Here is a 15,112-nt window from a genome sequence, read left to right as displayed (position 1 = left end):
TACCCCGTACTCACAGAAATGAGGCTCCACATACATGCTTTCCCAGGGAGCAGGGCTTTAAAAAAATTTATGAGCAATTTAAATATAAAAGTCTTTAATGGTGTAGGTGGACTAGTCAAATGCCTACTTAAAATATGTAACTTAGTCATGTAATTATATGTTCATATTTAAAGTTTATATGGTATGTTTTAATTTAGAAATGCTGCTATTTTCTGTCTTTATCATGTTATAAAGTTGAACCGGATAAAATTGCTATTTCCTGCAGGGTCGAAAACGAGTGAATATAAGCAATTTTGTTAAGTGCATCCTAGTATTTGCAGTGTCTGTCTTCTTCGTCACTCACTCTACCTTCTGAATGCCTTGTTCAGTTTGCCAGTGTGCAGGGCACTGCCATCCCCATCCACTGAGATGCCGCCTCTTTTGGAGGTAGTCTTCATTGGATGTTCCCTCGCAAGGTTGGCATGGCCTTGCTCTGCATTGGGTAACCTTGCTCTGTGTTGGCATGACTTAGAACAGGCAAGGCTTTGCTCTCATTCATAGCACTTTGCACTGCCTTAGGACCCTGAACCTGGCTTCCCTGGTGGCTCAGACAGTAAAAAATCTGCCTGCAAGGCAGGAGACCTAGGTTCGATCCCTGGGTTGGGAAGATCCCTTGGAGTAGGAAATGGCAACCCACTCCAGGATTCGTGCCTGGAGAATCCCATGCACAGAGGAGCCTGGTGGGCTACATACAGTCCATGGTGTTTCAAAGAGTCAGACATGGCTGAGCAACTAAGCACGCAGGACCCTGGGCCGTTTCGTTCACTCACCCTGTAGGTGTGGACTTCCAGTCTGCACAGATAGTCACTTCCCAGATTACTTTTCAAGTGATTTTTAAACATTTTTACACCACCCTCCCTCATAATTTAACGGATTATGGCATACTACTTCCAGGAGAAGAAAGCTAAATTTCTTTGCCTCTCTTTTTCTTTTAACCCCCAGCTGATCTTGCTACGAATAATTGAGGGCACCCCTTACCCCTGTCCTGAACTGTGAGAGGCTTCGTTGTTACTCAAGCATTTATTCTTTTCCAAGAATAATTTTGAATGAAAGGCTTCAGTTCTAGTATTTGAGCGTATCTATCACCTCTTTCAGAGAAGGCAATGGCACCCCACTCCGATACTCTTGCCTGGAAAATCCCATGGACGGAGGAGCCTGGTGGGCTGCCATCTATGGGGTCGCACAGAGTCAGACACGACTGATGCGACTTAGCAGCAGCATCACCTCTCTGGGCTTCCCAGATAGCACTGGTGATAAAGAAGCTGCCTGCCAATGCAGGAGATATAAGAGACATGGTTTTGATCCCTGGGTTGGGGCGATCCCCTGGAGTAGGGCATGGCAATCCACTCCAGTATCCTTGCCTGGAGAGTGCCCATGAACAGAGGAGCCTGGTGGGCTACAGTCCATAGGGTCCCAAAGAGTTAGATACGACTGAAGTGACTTAGCACGCAGCACATCACCTCTATATAAACTTAATATTTGGGACTGCAGTTGGATGTCCGTTCTTGCTTAATTACACATCTGTGCTAAGTCGCTTCAGTTGTATCTGACTCTTTGCGACCCCATAGACTGTAGCCGGCCAGGCTCCACTGTCCATAGGATTCTCCAGACAAGAATACTGGAGTGGGTTGCCATTCCCTTCTCCAAGGGATCTTCCTGACCCAGGGATCAAACCCGTGCCTCTTAAACATCTCCCGCATTGGCAGGCAGATTCTTTACCACTAGTGCCACCTAGGAAGCTTAATTACACATATTTGTATACAAATACTTGACTACTCCATTGTAAGAAAACGGAGCTCTGCACACTCTTCACAGGACCCAGGGAAGAAATTCAGATAAGTCAGAGGCTCTCAGCTCTGGCAGCTTGTTGCAGTCACCTGGATAACTTTGAAAAACACTGATGCCTGGTGCCTCCTCCAGGGATACTGATAGATGGGTCTGAGGCGTCGAGATCTTTCCAAGCTCTCCAGGTGATCCCAAACAGCAGATCCCAGCCTGCAGCCTCTCCCTCCGAGATGCCCTCCAGGCAGAAGTCACATGGCTGTGGCACCTGTTCCGGGTATCCAGTCTGTGGGAACCTCCTCACGTGACCTCATCCCTCCACACAGCACCCCTCAGACTTCCCTGTGCTCCTGTACCAACTCCTGAGCTCTGGGGCGAACCCAGGAATGTGCATTTATCATGCACGAGGGATGCATCTCCAAGCAGCGAGCATCCCCTGATGGACTTACCAAGAAGATGGACGTGGAGCAAGGTGTACAGGCTTGCCTCTCGGGGAGAGCCCATTCTGGTTTGAACATGCCAGGACCCTCGGTGGAGGAGGTGGGGGAAGGGGACACTTGTAGTTTTCCTACCTTGTTTATGGTTTGGAAAGACTGTGCCCCGTCAGAGCACTGTGCCCTCTGAGCCTTTCATCCTTCTAAAGTGAAAAGAAACAATTGTGATCTTGCTTGTTAGACTAGAAAGCAGAGGAATTGACCTGGGGCGCAAAAGCCCCTTTGGGAGCACAGACAATGGCTGCTTCTCCTGGGTGAAGGGCTCCGCACCGAGCCTGTGCAGGGGGGCCCCTCCCAGGCCCTGGAGAAGGCCCATCCTTCAGCACAGGCCAGGATGGGACCGAGGGGAGAAATGGGGAGACACATGATGCAGATAGCACCTGGCACCCTCACTACGCGTGGCATCCAGAGAGGCCGTGCTCCCCTCTCTCACCCCTAGCTGCCCGTGTCCACCCCGGCTGGGCTGCTGCACCTGTGGTCTTTGCTTTATTCAGGTTTTGCAGAGTGCTCTCAGAATGCTGTAAACCATAGGTTATGTGCATGTTAGTGGACCCCAGGTGAAGAGAGTGTGTGTGGGGGCCAGGCTCTCTGGCTGGGAGCTGAACAACTTAACGGAGAGACGGTTCTCGGGGCTCCCGGGAAAGCAAGTGAGGGCAAGGAGCTGGCAAGCAGGGTTGGGGGAGGGAGTCCTAATGCTGGATACTGGGCAGGTTCCCTGTAAAACACTTTAAAGGAGCACAAGGAGGAACCAGAAGAAGGGCGAGAGACAGAACACATGGTCTTACAAGGCCTCTCTGTGGGAAGGCGGGCTGGTCTGCCGAACTACGCTGGTTTGATTGTAGCCATCTGCAAATGCTGGGAATGCCAAGAACTAGGGATTGAGTGTCTGAATTGAAACTGTTAGCCCCCGTATTAGTCCATGAGTCCATTATGCAAGAAAGGTTGCACTTCTTCATTTCCTCTATCTTAATTCTGAGCTCCACCCTTCCAGGCTTGTGGAAATTCAGCCCCATGATTATTGGGTTCCTCTCTACATCCAGGGCTGGGCAAACGCCTGGGAGCCTCGTGTGGCACAAAGTGCCAGGGACATCCCTGTGGTCATCAGTTTCAGTCCCTTCCTAGGTGCCAGCAAGCCACCCTGCTCACTGTCTGGAGACTGTTAAAGCCCGGCTGGTTCTCTGGAACAGGAGTGAGAGGGTGGGAGGCAAAGTGCAATGAGCATAAGTTAATATTTCAGCAACATGTCCTAGCCAGCTCAGGCTGCTGTAATGAAATACCACAGTCTGGGTGACTTGAATAACAAGACATTTATTTCTCATAGTTCTGGAGGCTAAGTCCGAGGTCAAGGTGCTTAGCGTATTTGGCTCTTAGTGAGAGACCACTTCCTGGCTTGCAAAACAGGCCCCTTCTCGTGTGTCCTCACATGGTGGAAGGAAAGAACCCTGATCTGACTCCCTCTTCCTATAAGAACACTCATCTTATCATGGGGCCCCACCCTCATGACCTCATTTAAACCCAGTTACCTCCCAAAGGACCTGCTTTCAAATACCATCCCACTGGGGGTTAGGGCTTCCCGGGTAGCCCACAGAGTCAAGAATCTGCCTGCAGTTGGGGAGACCCGGGTTCAATCCCTTGTTCGGGAAGATCCCGTGGAGAAGGAAATGGCAACCTACTCCAGTATTCTTGCCTGGAGAATCCCACGGACAGAGAAGCCTGGTGTGCTACAGTCAACGGGGTCACAAAGAGTCAGACACTCCTGAGCAACTAACGCACACAGGGGCGTTAGGGCTTCAACATGTAAATATTTGGAGATGGGGGGGACCCAGACATGCAGTCTATAACATCTTGAAACACTTTTCCATCGGGCCGCTGGTATACAGCCAAGCCCTCTTGTATGACGATTATTTCAAGCGCTTAGGAATGACATGCAGGGGCCAGACCCAGAAGTGGCCTCATCGAAGCCCCTCAGCCCGAGCTCAGCACCCGGCTCAGCTGTCCCCAGCTCAGCTCTCCCTGTCTCCGGCAGTGCTCGTCCACCTGTGGGAAGGGCCTGCAGTCCCGAGTGGTGCAGTGCATGCACCAGGTCACCGGGCGCCATGGCAACGAGTGCCCCGCCCTCTCCAAGCCAGCCGCCTACAAACAGTGCCACCAGGAAGTCTGCAATGACAAGATCAACGTGAACACCATCACCTCCCCTCGCCTCGGTGAGTGCCTCTGCTGAGCCCCTGCTCCTGGGGCTGCTGCACCCCCTGGCCAGCGAGTCCCCACCGGCGGTGGGAATTCTCTAAGCCAGAAAGCGTCCTCCCTGGGCCTTATTTGAGTTCTGGAGAGGCCAACATGTGTCAGTGCTGGAGAGGATCTGAGGTTTCAGAGATGGAATTTCATCCCTTGTCATGAAAAAGATGTCTCAAACCCTTGAGCCCCTCTCCCAACAAAGGGCAACATGAGAGAATGCTCCTCAAATGTTTTGGGATTCTCTGCATGAAGGAGGCAAAGGGAGGTGCTTACTTGAGAAATGAAGGATCTGGGGGTGTCATTTATGAAATCTGGGTGATACATACATGGAATGCTCCTGAAGCTGATGCTCAAGAAGAAAACAGAGGTGTTGACACATTGGAGTCTCTAAGTCGGCAGGGAGCTTTGGTGTGAGCAGTTTGACCCTGAGTGCTCAAACCCAGCCCTTTACCTGGCCACATCCCCAGCCAGTGGTGGCCCACAAAAGAGAATGTCCAGCACTGATCCGATGATTCCACTGAAAGAGTTTCTGCTTTTCCGAATAGAAATCCCCCGGGAACAGTTTCCCACCCAGAGCCCCTTTCTCTAATGCTGGGGTGCCACCAACGTGAAGGGGTTTCCAGACAAGCTTCACTGGGGGGTCTTCGAGCTTGCTGAGGTGTTCGCCAGGCTTTGGCATGCACAGCCCTCCTTGGTATTCTCCAGACACCTCGCTCAGGCAAGACTGTCTCTCTGCATGACTGAGACCAGGGAGATTCAGGCCACTTGCTGGTGCTGTGACCGTGTGGGCCCTTGGATGTCCTCTCCTTGTGCCCTTCTGTTTTATAAATGCCAACAGATGGCATCCTCTCCCGTAAAATGACTCTGCATGCCATTTAGCTCAGAAGCAGGGGGGCAGTGCCCTCACACTGCGGAGGCAGCTGGACCACTGAAGCCCAAAATGGTCAGGTTGGACCCAGAGTGTCCCTTGTAAAAGAAGCAGCCTGGTAGGGGCGTGGTCCCCCAGTCGGTGCAGGGTTCCAGTGTCCACATGGGTGAGGGCGCCGAGAGTGTTGTCTGCAGACTCCTGTAACCCCTGGGCTTTTCTCTCCACCGTCCCCTTAGCTGCTCTGACCTACAAATGCACACGGGACCAATGGACAGTGTACTGCAGGGTCATCCGAGAGAAGAACCTCTGCCAGGACATGCGGTGGTACCAGCGCTGCTGTCAGACGTGCAGGGACTTCTATGCGAACAAGATGCGCCAGCTGCCCCCACCGCCGAGCTCCTGACAGGCGGCCCGGTGGTCCCGCGATGCTCCGACGCGAGGTCTGAGTCCCGACGACACGGCTAGATGAAAGCCCACCCAGCTGAGGGCCCACCAGTCCTGCAGCCGGGACCTACCGAGGCATACCGCGGCTCACCCAGGAGGCTGTCCCGAGAATCCGACTGCGTAGAACTTGAGAGTGGACTTGACGTTTGCTTAGTGCTTTTATACTTAATATATTGTTAACAGCCACTGGATGGCTTTCTATGATAAGGAAAAAAATAGGCATGAGTCACAAAATAATTGTAATTTCTAAGTTCCACGTACCTCAAAGGAAACACCTCTGACAGACGGTCGTCAAGAGAGACGTCACGGGCGCCCCTGTCTTGACTCTTCCTCTGACATTTGAATTCCCAGTGCTTGATGTACCGCGGGGTGGGGTGGGGGGCGGGGGGAGGATATCCAAAAAATGAGATGCTTTCCTTTAAAAACAGGCTTTATTCTCAAAGCCAGTGACGCTCTGGATGGGAGGAGGCTTCTCTGGAGAGGGGGCGCTGCCGGAGCTCCCCAGACACCACCAGGACGGCCCGTGGCGCTGCACCCGGTCAGGGAACGTGCTCTCTAGGTCCTGGGTCTCTCCTCGGAGGTGTTGTCCCTGGGATGCTGAGTCTGTGCCAGGGCTACGTAGCTCTGCACACCAGCCCCGTGGGGGAGGATGTTCCGGTGGTGTCCGGGTGAGAGGACGCGGCTAGTTTTCCGATCTCTCCGGTCCCCCACACAGGGAGACAGAAGAGCACCTCAAGGTGCTGTGTGCGGAGGCATGCGCTGCTCTAGCCGTGGGCTTGCTGCCTGGCCTAGAGGTGAGCTCAGCGCAGCTCTGTGAGGGTGGGGGCGCTCCCTCTCTGCTCCCAGGGACCTCTGCTCTAGCCAGTACTTCACGAAGCTTTGCACCCGTTAGAGATGGCTTCGCGATGACCTTGGCCACCTATCTGAAGTTGATTCTTCTTGGAAGCTCCTACTCAGGCTCAGACCTGGTGCCTCACCCTGACACGGGGCGGGTTTCCTCCAGGACCACTCAGCCCGGTGGAGGAGTGCCCCTGCCCAGGATGGTGGTGTGCCCACCCTGCTTTCCTGTGGTCCAGACTGTGCAGTGTTCACCACTGCCGTGCTGTCGTTACTGACCCACTTCAGTGGGGCAAGGGTGATAGAAAAGCCTGAAGAAGGTGTGTGCCTCCTATGGTCACCTTACCCCTCAAAACATAGTTGGGCCCTCTCTGAGCCCAGGGAGATGACAGCAGTGTCCTCTGTGAAAGCACAAAAGATGGTAGGAGCCTGCCCGCCGGGGAGCAGGGAGAAGGGGAGCCGGGAGAAGGGGACCCGACTTACTGGGAGGTCTGGTCTGCTGGCCAACCCGGTGGGAGTTTGATGGGTGCTTCTATTCAAGGACTTTATCATGAAAAACCCACCCTCTCCTCCTTTATTTCAGAGGGGAATCTTACTTAGGCTAATCTCCATGGGATCATCTCCAAGTGCTTCTTGATTTATTGGTGCTGTGTTTATGTATCTGTGTTTGTGTTTTTGACGTCACAACTTTGGAGTCAGCTTAAATCAGAAAGAAAGAGACACTCTGCCCTCTCCAGCCTGTCCGGTGGGCTTGTTTGGCTTTCTGATTGTTACTACCCCGGAGGCAGAGAAGTGGTCGGATGGCCGGGAATCTGTTCAGTTCCACTTGAATCTGTGAGAAGTGCTGAGAAAGCTCCTTAGGTGCTCTGTGGAAAGACCCCGGAGGGTGCCAGGCTGGGAGGGAGCTCCTGCAGCTGCCCAAGGCCTATGCAGAACACTGTCCTCCCTGCTCCGGCTTGGCCGTCAGCAGACTCCCCCAAGTCCCTCAAAGCCTTGGGGAGCTAGGGCTTAGTTTCCCCCCAGCCCCAGATGGGCTGTACTTTACCACGGATGGACGGAAGGCTCTCAGCCTTGGGGACTGAGGAGCGGAATCAGGGCAGCCAGCCGAGGAAGTCAGGGCAGCCTTGCTTGCTGTCTGGACAGGAACCACAGTCCCACTAGAGCTGGGCAGGTCTGTCACGGCCCCGAGGTGAGCCCTTTCCCTGGTGCCTGTCAGTCTCCCCACTGGCCACCCTGGCTGTATCAACTGGACGCCCCTTGCAAGGGCCCCACACCCTCAGAATGCACGTGATCGATTCAGTTATTGTTAAACATCCCTTTGGTTCCCCAAAGTTCGGGTTTTTCTGAGCTCTCGTAGCTCTTGCTGGCACTGTCGCTCTGAAATTCACCAGCCCGCCTTCTGTTCACGGCCCAAGCAATGGTTGATCTCGGTGAAGCCGTCACGGCATTCTTGCTCCACTTTGTACAGAAGACAATGAAACCCTGTCATTGCAACAGCAATGTTTCTTTATTAACAATACCCTGTACTGTCACTCAAGTACTGTACATTTTTGATTGCACAAATGTGTTACTAACTACAGACTCTCACAATCTTATGGTGCTATTTCATTGGTGCAAATGAAACCCTCTCAGTTGACCATGGCTTGATATTATCAGAACACAGGGAAAGATCCTCAATGGCAATAAGATCATTGCTTTGTTCTCTTTTCTTCCATTTCAGAGTCAAATGTATATATTTTCCATTAGTTAACTTACGTACTGTACCCATGGTATTTTTGTTTTACTTTTTGGTGCTGGTTTGAAAGAAAAAAAAAGAACAGAAGACAAACATTGGACACCACTGTAAATGAAAAATTAATCATTTCATTGGAAGTGAGTTGAACATGTTTAATAAAATGTTCTTCCATAACAACGTTAAGCTGTCTGTGAAGTAAAAGACAAAAACCAGTCCTCGAGGGCTGGCGGAGGGAGACTGTCCTTTCCTTCTGCAGCGGCCACACCGCCTGCCTGGGACTTGGCTGCAAGGAACCACCACTGCCGACCACAGCTGTGGACGCTGCCAGAGGTTGCTGGTAAAGGCAGCGGGTCGCTGCGTCTCCCCAAGGGAGCGCGAACAAACCATTCAGTCCTGGGCCTCCCTTGTGCGCCTGCAGAACCCTGGGTGGAGGCATGAAAGTCTGACAGCTGAACCGTGAGTCTGAGAGTCTGGCGCAGAGCAGCCACCTCACTGGTGGATTCCCCCAGGCTCCATGGGGGCGCAGTGACCCCTTGCAGGGGGCCCCATCACGCCAGAATGGGGGCCTGCTCCCCACAACCTTGCCCTTTCAACCTGTAACCCCCATCCTAATCCTGCTGACAGCTTCCCTCCTGCGGGTGTGAGGCAGACCTGGCTCTTCTGATCCCCAGGCTGGGGCCTCAGCACAGGCACCACACCATCACAGCAGGGACCTCTGGAGGCATCTGGAGCCCCACTGGGCCTGACACGGAGCAGGGATGTCACAGCACCTGCCCCTGGAGGGAACTGGCTCCTCCTGGCATCAAGGGGAAAGAGCTCCCCCAGAACTTCATTAGACAGAATGCCTCTTTTTAATGTTGGAGCAACACCCAGAAGTTTCACAAAATAAAGACCATTTGTTTAACCAATAGCTAACTCCCCATAGTTCCCCCGTCACCAAGAAACCTGGAGTTTGTATTAATTTCCACGAACCATCAGCCACCTGCCTCCAGGACCTGTTAGAACCCTCTCCTTGCCCTGAGAGTTCCGATCTCTCTGGTGGGTTAACTTCTAACAGCTCTAATGCTATACAGTTTCTTTGTAAGCTGCTTAGATTCCAGTCTGTTAGAATGAAATTGACAAGCAAGCAATCAGCAAGTGTTGGGTGAGCTTCTACTAGGAATCAAGCACTTCTTGGAGCCGCCGAGAACACAAATGGACCACAGACCTGCTCTGGAGCCCCCAGCCCCTCAGACAAGCCTGGAGCCCTGGACAGCAGAGGACAAGAGAGAGCCACAGGAACTCCGAGAAGGAGAGGTCAGGACTTCCCTTGTGGGTCTACTGATTGCCCTCTGGACACAGGCTAGACGGCTTGGCAGTGAAACCCTTTACAGTGGTGCTCACCACCTGCAAAGACTTTTGGCAAAAGCCCTTATGTTTCTGCTTCTAGACACAAATCTGCCTGCATCTGAATCCTCCTTCTCTGACAACTGACTTAGTCCTCATGGAGGGCCAGCCCTCACACCTTCAACTGACCTCCCATTGCCTCTGCGCACTCCCTCTCTACCTCCAGATTTTCATTCACTCTCCAGACCTCTCCCCTGGCTTTTGCCCCCTGCACTGATGCTGTTCTTGACGGGTCCCCAGTGACCTTCTGGGCATGACCTGCAGGCTTCTTCAGCAATCCTCTCCTTTGAGCCGCCCTCCTCTCTTGATTTCTGTTCCCTAGCTCCCCTTCCTCCGGCAGCTCTCTAGATGACAGGGTGCTCCAGAACTCAGGCCTACATCCCCTTCTCTCTCTCCCCTTTCCCCCTGGATCATGTCACCCACTGAAGGCTTTCACAACCACTGACATTCTGGTATCTCCCAAATTAGCCTCTTCCATCCTGGCCTCTCTCTCAGCCTCCGTATTCATGTGTGCCCTCTGCACAGGCACAGTCAATTCCACGGGAAGCCCCGGGGCTAGGATGGCCTTCAGAGGGGTTCCAGTCCGGAGATGCAGTGGGGCGGCTCACCTCTGCTCCATGTGGCATCGTGTAGGGTGGCTCCAAGGACAATTAGAGCCTGGGACTACTGGAAGGCTCAGGCACTTGCAAATTTGGCAGCTGATGCCAGCCTTAAAAGCTTCAGCTAGGACTGCTGACCACAACACCTACAAGTGGCCTTGCCAAGGGGCTGCTTAACAACCCCGAAGTGTGATGGCAGAGTCTCAGTGGCAAACATCCTGAGCGATGGGGACGCTCATGAGAACTCTGTCCCCTCATATGACAACTCAAAAGTTACACAGCCTCACTTCCACCGTCCTCACAAAGGCCCACTAATATTCAAGGGGAGGAGCAAAGGGTCCACCTCTTGCTCAGAGAATGGAAAGGTTCTGGACGAGTGTGTAAGATGGGAAAGATTGTTGTGGCCATTTTGAGGGGAGAGTCACACACCCCCTCCTTATGCAAAATGCATTCATCCGTCTGCCACCCGACCCCCAAAGCCTCACCTTATTTCAGCATCATGTTCAGGCTCTCAGTCCAGGATTGCCTCATCCAAGTTAAGTGCAGGGGCAGACCCACCATGGATCCTCAGGTACAGCTTCTGAAGCAGTTGCTCTCAACTGTAAGAGCAGTGAACTCAAAAGAGACATCATCTCCACCCAGTTCTCAACACCCAAGAGAAAATGGTGGGATGGCCTGGGAGCACCACTATAGATACTCCCTGTTTAAAACGGACAGGAAAGGGAAGCATGTTGTAGTCACTGTCTGGCTCAGCCTGGCGCATGTGGCCAGTCCCATTAGACTCAGCCCTGCTGCCGGGAAATGATTCTCCCTGGGCTGTCTCCAGACTCAAAGAGGCTCGCTGCTTGTTGCAATCCACTCTTAATGGAAAGGGAAGCAAGCTTCCGTCAAGCGCCCTTTTCCTTGGAGAGGATGTCCTGACATGCCCCAGACCACTGGACTCCTGAACACTTCACTGATGTAACGTCTGCTTGACTCTCCCTGGGGCTGATCTCACCCTCTCTAGAGGGCAGATGCTGCGCTAGGCCTCTTCTTTGCCTGGTCTGATTAACTTAATGTCATGGGCACAGTGGGTCAGTGTGGACCCTGTGGAAGGTGTGTACAGTCCAGTTTGCGGCTACACGGGATCAGAGTGTGGGAGACTTAACATAGCTCCGGGAAAGACTGAGCATAAGTGGGTACTGGTGTCTCACACATGAATGTGCACTGGGTCTCCTTTCTAAAAGGTTGTAAAAGAGTACGCTCCCCAGCTCAACAGTCTTTCGTCTTGTGTCTGAACCTTGTTGTTCATCTGTGCAGCAGTGAGTTAGGGGCTAGTTCTTGGTTTCGACTGTGGCAGTCCACTTGCATGGGACAGGACCCAACCCCAGACTTGACTTCCAGGGGGATATGATGAGGTCTTTCAGTGTTTCACTAAAATGTTCCTTTCTCACCAGGCCACAATATTGTCGTTGACTTCCTGTCTTGCCTGGGGAGAGGGAGGCAGTTTCACAGTATAACCTGTCCCCCCATAACAGTTCTCTCTCCCGCAGGCCAAGCACCATGCTTCATCCTTTCCAGGTGTATATTCAGGGACAGGAAATGATCACTGGGTGACCTCAAGGGCCCACTCGGCCCACTGTGAACCAAACTCGAACCAGGACTCCATTTATTGCACGAACCCCATCCCTGTTCACTCTAAAAGGGGAACCAGGAACACATTCTGGGCCCGAGCAGCAATGTCACCTTGAATCCTGTGTGCAGCAGGTAAATTAACGATTAATCGTTCTCAGGATTTTTGTTGTCTTTCTCCAGCACATCCATTATGCTCAGCAACAGTCGTTAAATTTCTTTGCCTTACAATTTCTATTTCCCTGTTTCTCTCAGATGACCAAGATGTTGCACTGCCTGTCAATGTTTTAATCATGACCCTTTTCAGATGCCAAGGGCATGGTGTCCTTATAGCTGGCAGGTGATGAAGCTCTAAAATCCCATAGGATTTTAAATACCTAGGATTTCTGATTCCTGGAACTATCTTAGTTTGGGTTCTTGGAACTAAGATGTGTGGAGATGTTTGGGCAGAACGTTCATGGCAGGTGCCCCTGGGCACATGATGGACTGAGAGAAGCTGGGCTGGGCACAGGGAGATGTGGAACTCTACTGTGATCATAACAGGGGCTCAGCTGGTCCCACGGGGAGCCTTGAAGTTGAACGGTCCTCCACAGTTGAAGTAGGCCTTTGTACTGCATAGAAGTCAGTTCCCCTATGTTAAGGGTGAGGCTGGGATGGGCTCAGCTGTGAGTCAGCCGACGCTGCTGGAAGCTGGGAGTAGGCGGTCCATAAGGGCCGTCAGCCTGGCACATCGCAGCCCACTGCAGGCCTCAGGCCTGACGCTGCAGCCTCCTTCCTCTCACACGGTCTTCTTACTCTGGAGGCTGCCCATCTCGGTGTCAGACACTATCTGTAGGATCAGACCCTGTCCATCAAAACCTCAGAGTCATCCTCATCTCCTCAGTTTTGCTTCTATCCCCAGTTAACACAACCACAGATACCATTTGTTCTGCCTCCAGATTATGTCTCTGATCTGTCTGTGGCCTCCTGTCTCGCTGCCACCACCGTACACAAGCCACAGACCTCGCCCCGGGACCCAGCAAAGCTTCCTGACGACCTCCCTCCCGCCTGACTCCAGCACATTCTCACACCCTAGTCAGAGGAAGACTTCAGAAACAGAAATCCTGGCCTTCCCCACTTAAAACCCTTCACTAGCTACTCGCCCCTGGAAGTTTCTCATTTCAAGCCCAGTGTGATCAGGGCCCCTGCTGTCCTCCTCTGCCACCTGTGTACACACACATGCATGCACACACACACACACCAGCCCACAGTCTCCTTTCTGTCGGGCTCCTCTACCCTCGTCTCCACCCCTGGGCCTTTGCAGGTGTCTTTCCCTCCCTTTGCAACGTCCCCGCCTGACCCCAGTCCTTCCCGTGGCTGGGCATCTTCATCCTCTGTGTCACAGCTGAAACATCGTTCAGCAGACAGTTGCTCCCGGCACTCTATCTCAGGTGGGCCCCCCAGCCCAACAGCCATCTTCCTTCCCTCCTCGATACTTGTCCTAACCTATCACTATTTTGTAAACTTTTAAACTTACATCGTGCCTGTTTTCCCATCTAGAAAGTGAATTTCATCAGGCCAGAGAACAGGTCCTCTTGTGTATGGCTGGACCCCTGGTTCCCAGCACAGGCATGTCCCAAGTGAGCGTGCTTATTCTCTCTTGGTTACAACTTGTTTCTTTTCAGATCCCTTCAGGACTGTGCCAGAAGATGTTTATACTGGACAAGAAAGGTGCACTCTGAATTCAATGAGTCTTTTGCATGTAGCTTAAATGATACAAATGTTTGGACAACTAGCTGTAAGGCAATGAGAACAAGATGTTGGCTGTTTTTCAGACTCTCCCCCTTGTCAACCACCCCTTGCCAACAGAGACAGGTGTCTTCAGGTGGTTTCCATGGTGATCTAGAAGCTGTTTTCGTTCATTTTCATCTTTCAAAGAGGAGGGTGACGGACTCCAGAGGAAGGGAAAGTCCCTGGTTTGCTGAGGATTTTGTAAAGCTTGTTGTGGTGCCACCATCTGATGTTTCTGGAATAAAAGTTTAACACAACAAGGCTTATGGGCTCAGCCAGGACAATCCCCATACCTGGCCTGGTTCTCGTGTGACAGGAGTGCTCCCTGTGGGGCTCCGTGAGCAGGACCACTCTTATCATGTGCCCACCATCCCCTGCCCCAGGCACTACGAAACTGTCATTCCCTTGGCTCTGAAGCCTTCTCAGAAAAATAACCGCTTTCAGATCCTGAGCAGCTTCAGCATTGCAGGGTATAACATTCAAAAATGATCAAGAGATTAGAAATTTTCCTCCTGGAATTTCTTAGAACACTGAGATTTCCCTTGGAAAAGACTAGATACTCAGGTCTGAGGAATCCATACCACTCTAAGAAAAATGTAAATGACCCAGTGAATCAAAGGGTCCCTTGGCAGATAGAGTCCAGTTGAGCCAAAGAAAAGCCCCTTTCTGACAGAGCAATGAGAAGGCCCAGCAGACTACCAGGGCTGCCTGGGGACCTGCCCAGTACTGATATTTATCTACTGCGGCCCAGTACACAGAGCGCATGCGCACAGACACGGAGGTCGGCTTAAGTGAGGCTCGGGGGAAATGGGAGCGTCCTTCCAGCTTCTAGCAGGCTCCGCCCTGCTTCCTCCATGGTCTCTTCCTCCTTCTCTCTCTCTCTTATTCACGCTTCCCACCTTGCTGCCTCACTTCCTGTCTCCTTCTTGGGCTGGTATTTATTTATTTATTCTCCCTGTATCCATCTCTCCTTTCCTCTTCCTTCTCTTTCCACTGCCTGAATTTTCCCCACTCTTTCCAATTTCAAATGACCTTCTACTTCTGACTCTGTGTCCATGTACGAACTTCCATCGAGGGTCCAAGGAATGATAAACTTCTCTGGGGACTGAATTTCCACTGAGCCTTTAGACAACCAAGTACCCTTTAAAATTTCACTCTCAAACCGCTTATCCAGGATCCTTGCAAACTAACTGCTCTTCAGAAGCTTTAGAGGCCTCTGGGGTCTTACTTCTAACTTAACTCTGTATGTGCCAATCACACCTTCAGCAATCCTTTGGCTAATGATGTATCTCCAGCTATTGGTTTTCTCACC

The 15,112-nt window shown here is 52.1% G+C and overlaps 1 protein-coding gene across 4 annotated transcripts in view; it reads left to right on the top strand.

Annotated features, from left to right (window-relative positions):
• ADAMTS17 (ADAM metallopeptidase with thrombospondin type 1 motif 17) overlaps positions 1 to 14,060 on the top strand; it is a 397,426-nt gene extending 383,366 nt beyond the window's left edge. For 3 of the 4 annotated variants that reach the window (XM_081551354.1, XM_081551353.1, XM_081551352.1), the window contains 2 exons: positions 4,342 to 4,519; positions 5,655 to 8,614. In XM_081551354.1, the coding sequence (XP_081407480.1) occupies positions 4,342 to 4,519; positions 5,655 to 5,821 (345 nt within the window). In that variant the 3' untranslated portion in view covers positions 5,822 to 8,614. Of the gene's footprint in view, positions 1 to 4,341; positions 4,520 to 5,654; positions 8,615 to 11,951; positions 12,166 to 13,694 lie in introns of those variants that run through there. The other variant, XM_081551355.1, reaches the window with a different exon arrangement.
• Positions 14,061 to 15,112: the final 1,052 nt, after the last annotated feature.

This window comes from Giraffa tippelskirchi, chromosome 12 (assembly GCF_054371585.1).
Source record: "Giraffa tippelskirchi isolate mGirTip1 chromosome 12, T2T-mGirTip1v1.2.pri, whole genome shotgun sequence".
Lineage (NCBI taxonomy): Eukaryota > Metazoa > Chordata > Mammalia > Artiodactyla > Giraffidae > Giraffa > Giraffa tippelskirchi.
This window is presented reverse-complemented; position numbering and strand designations above follow the sequence as displayed.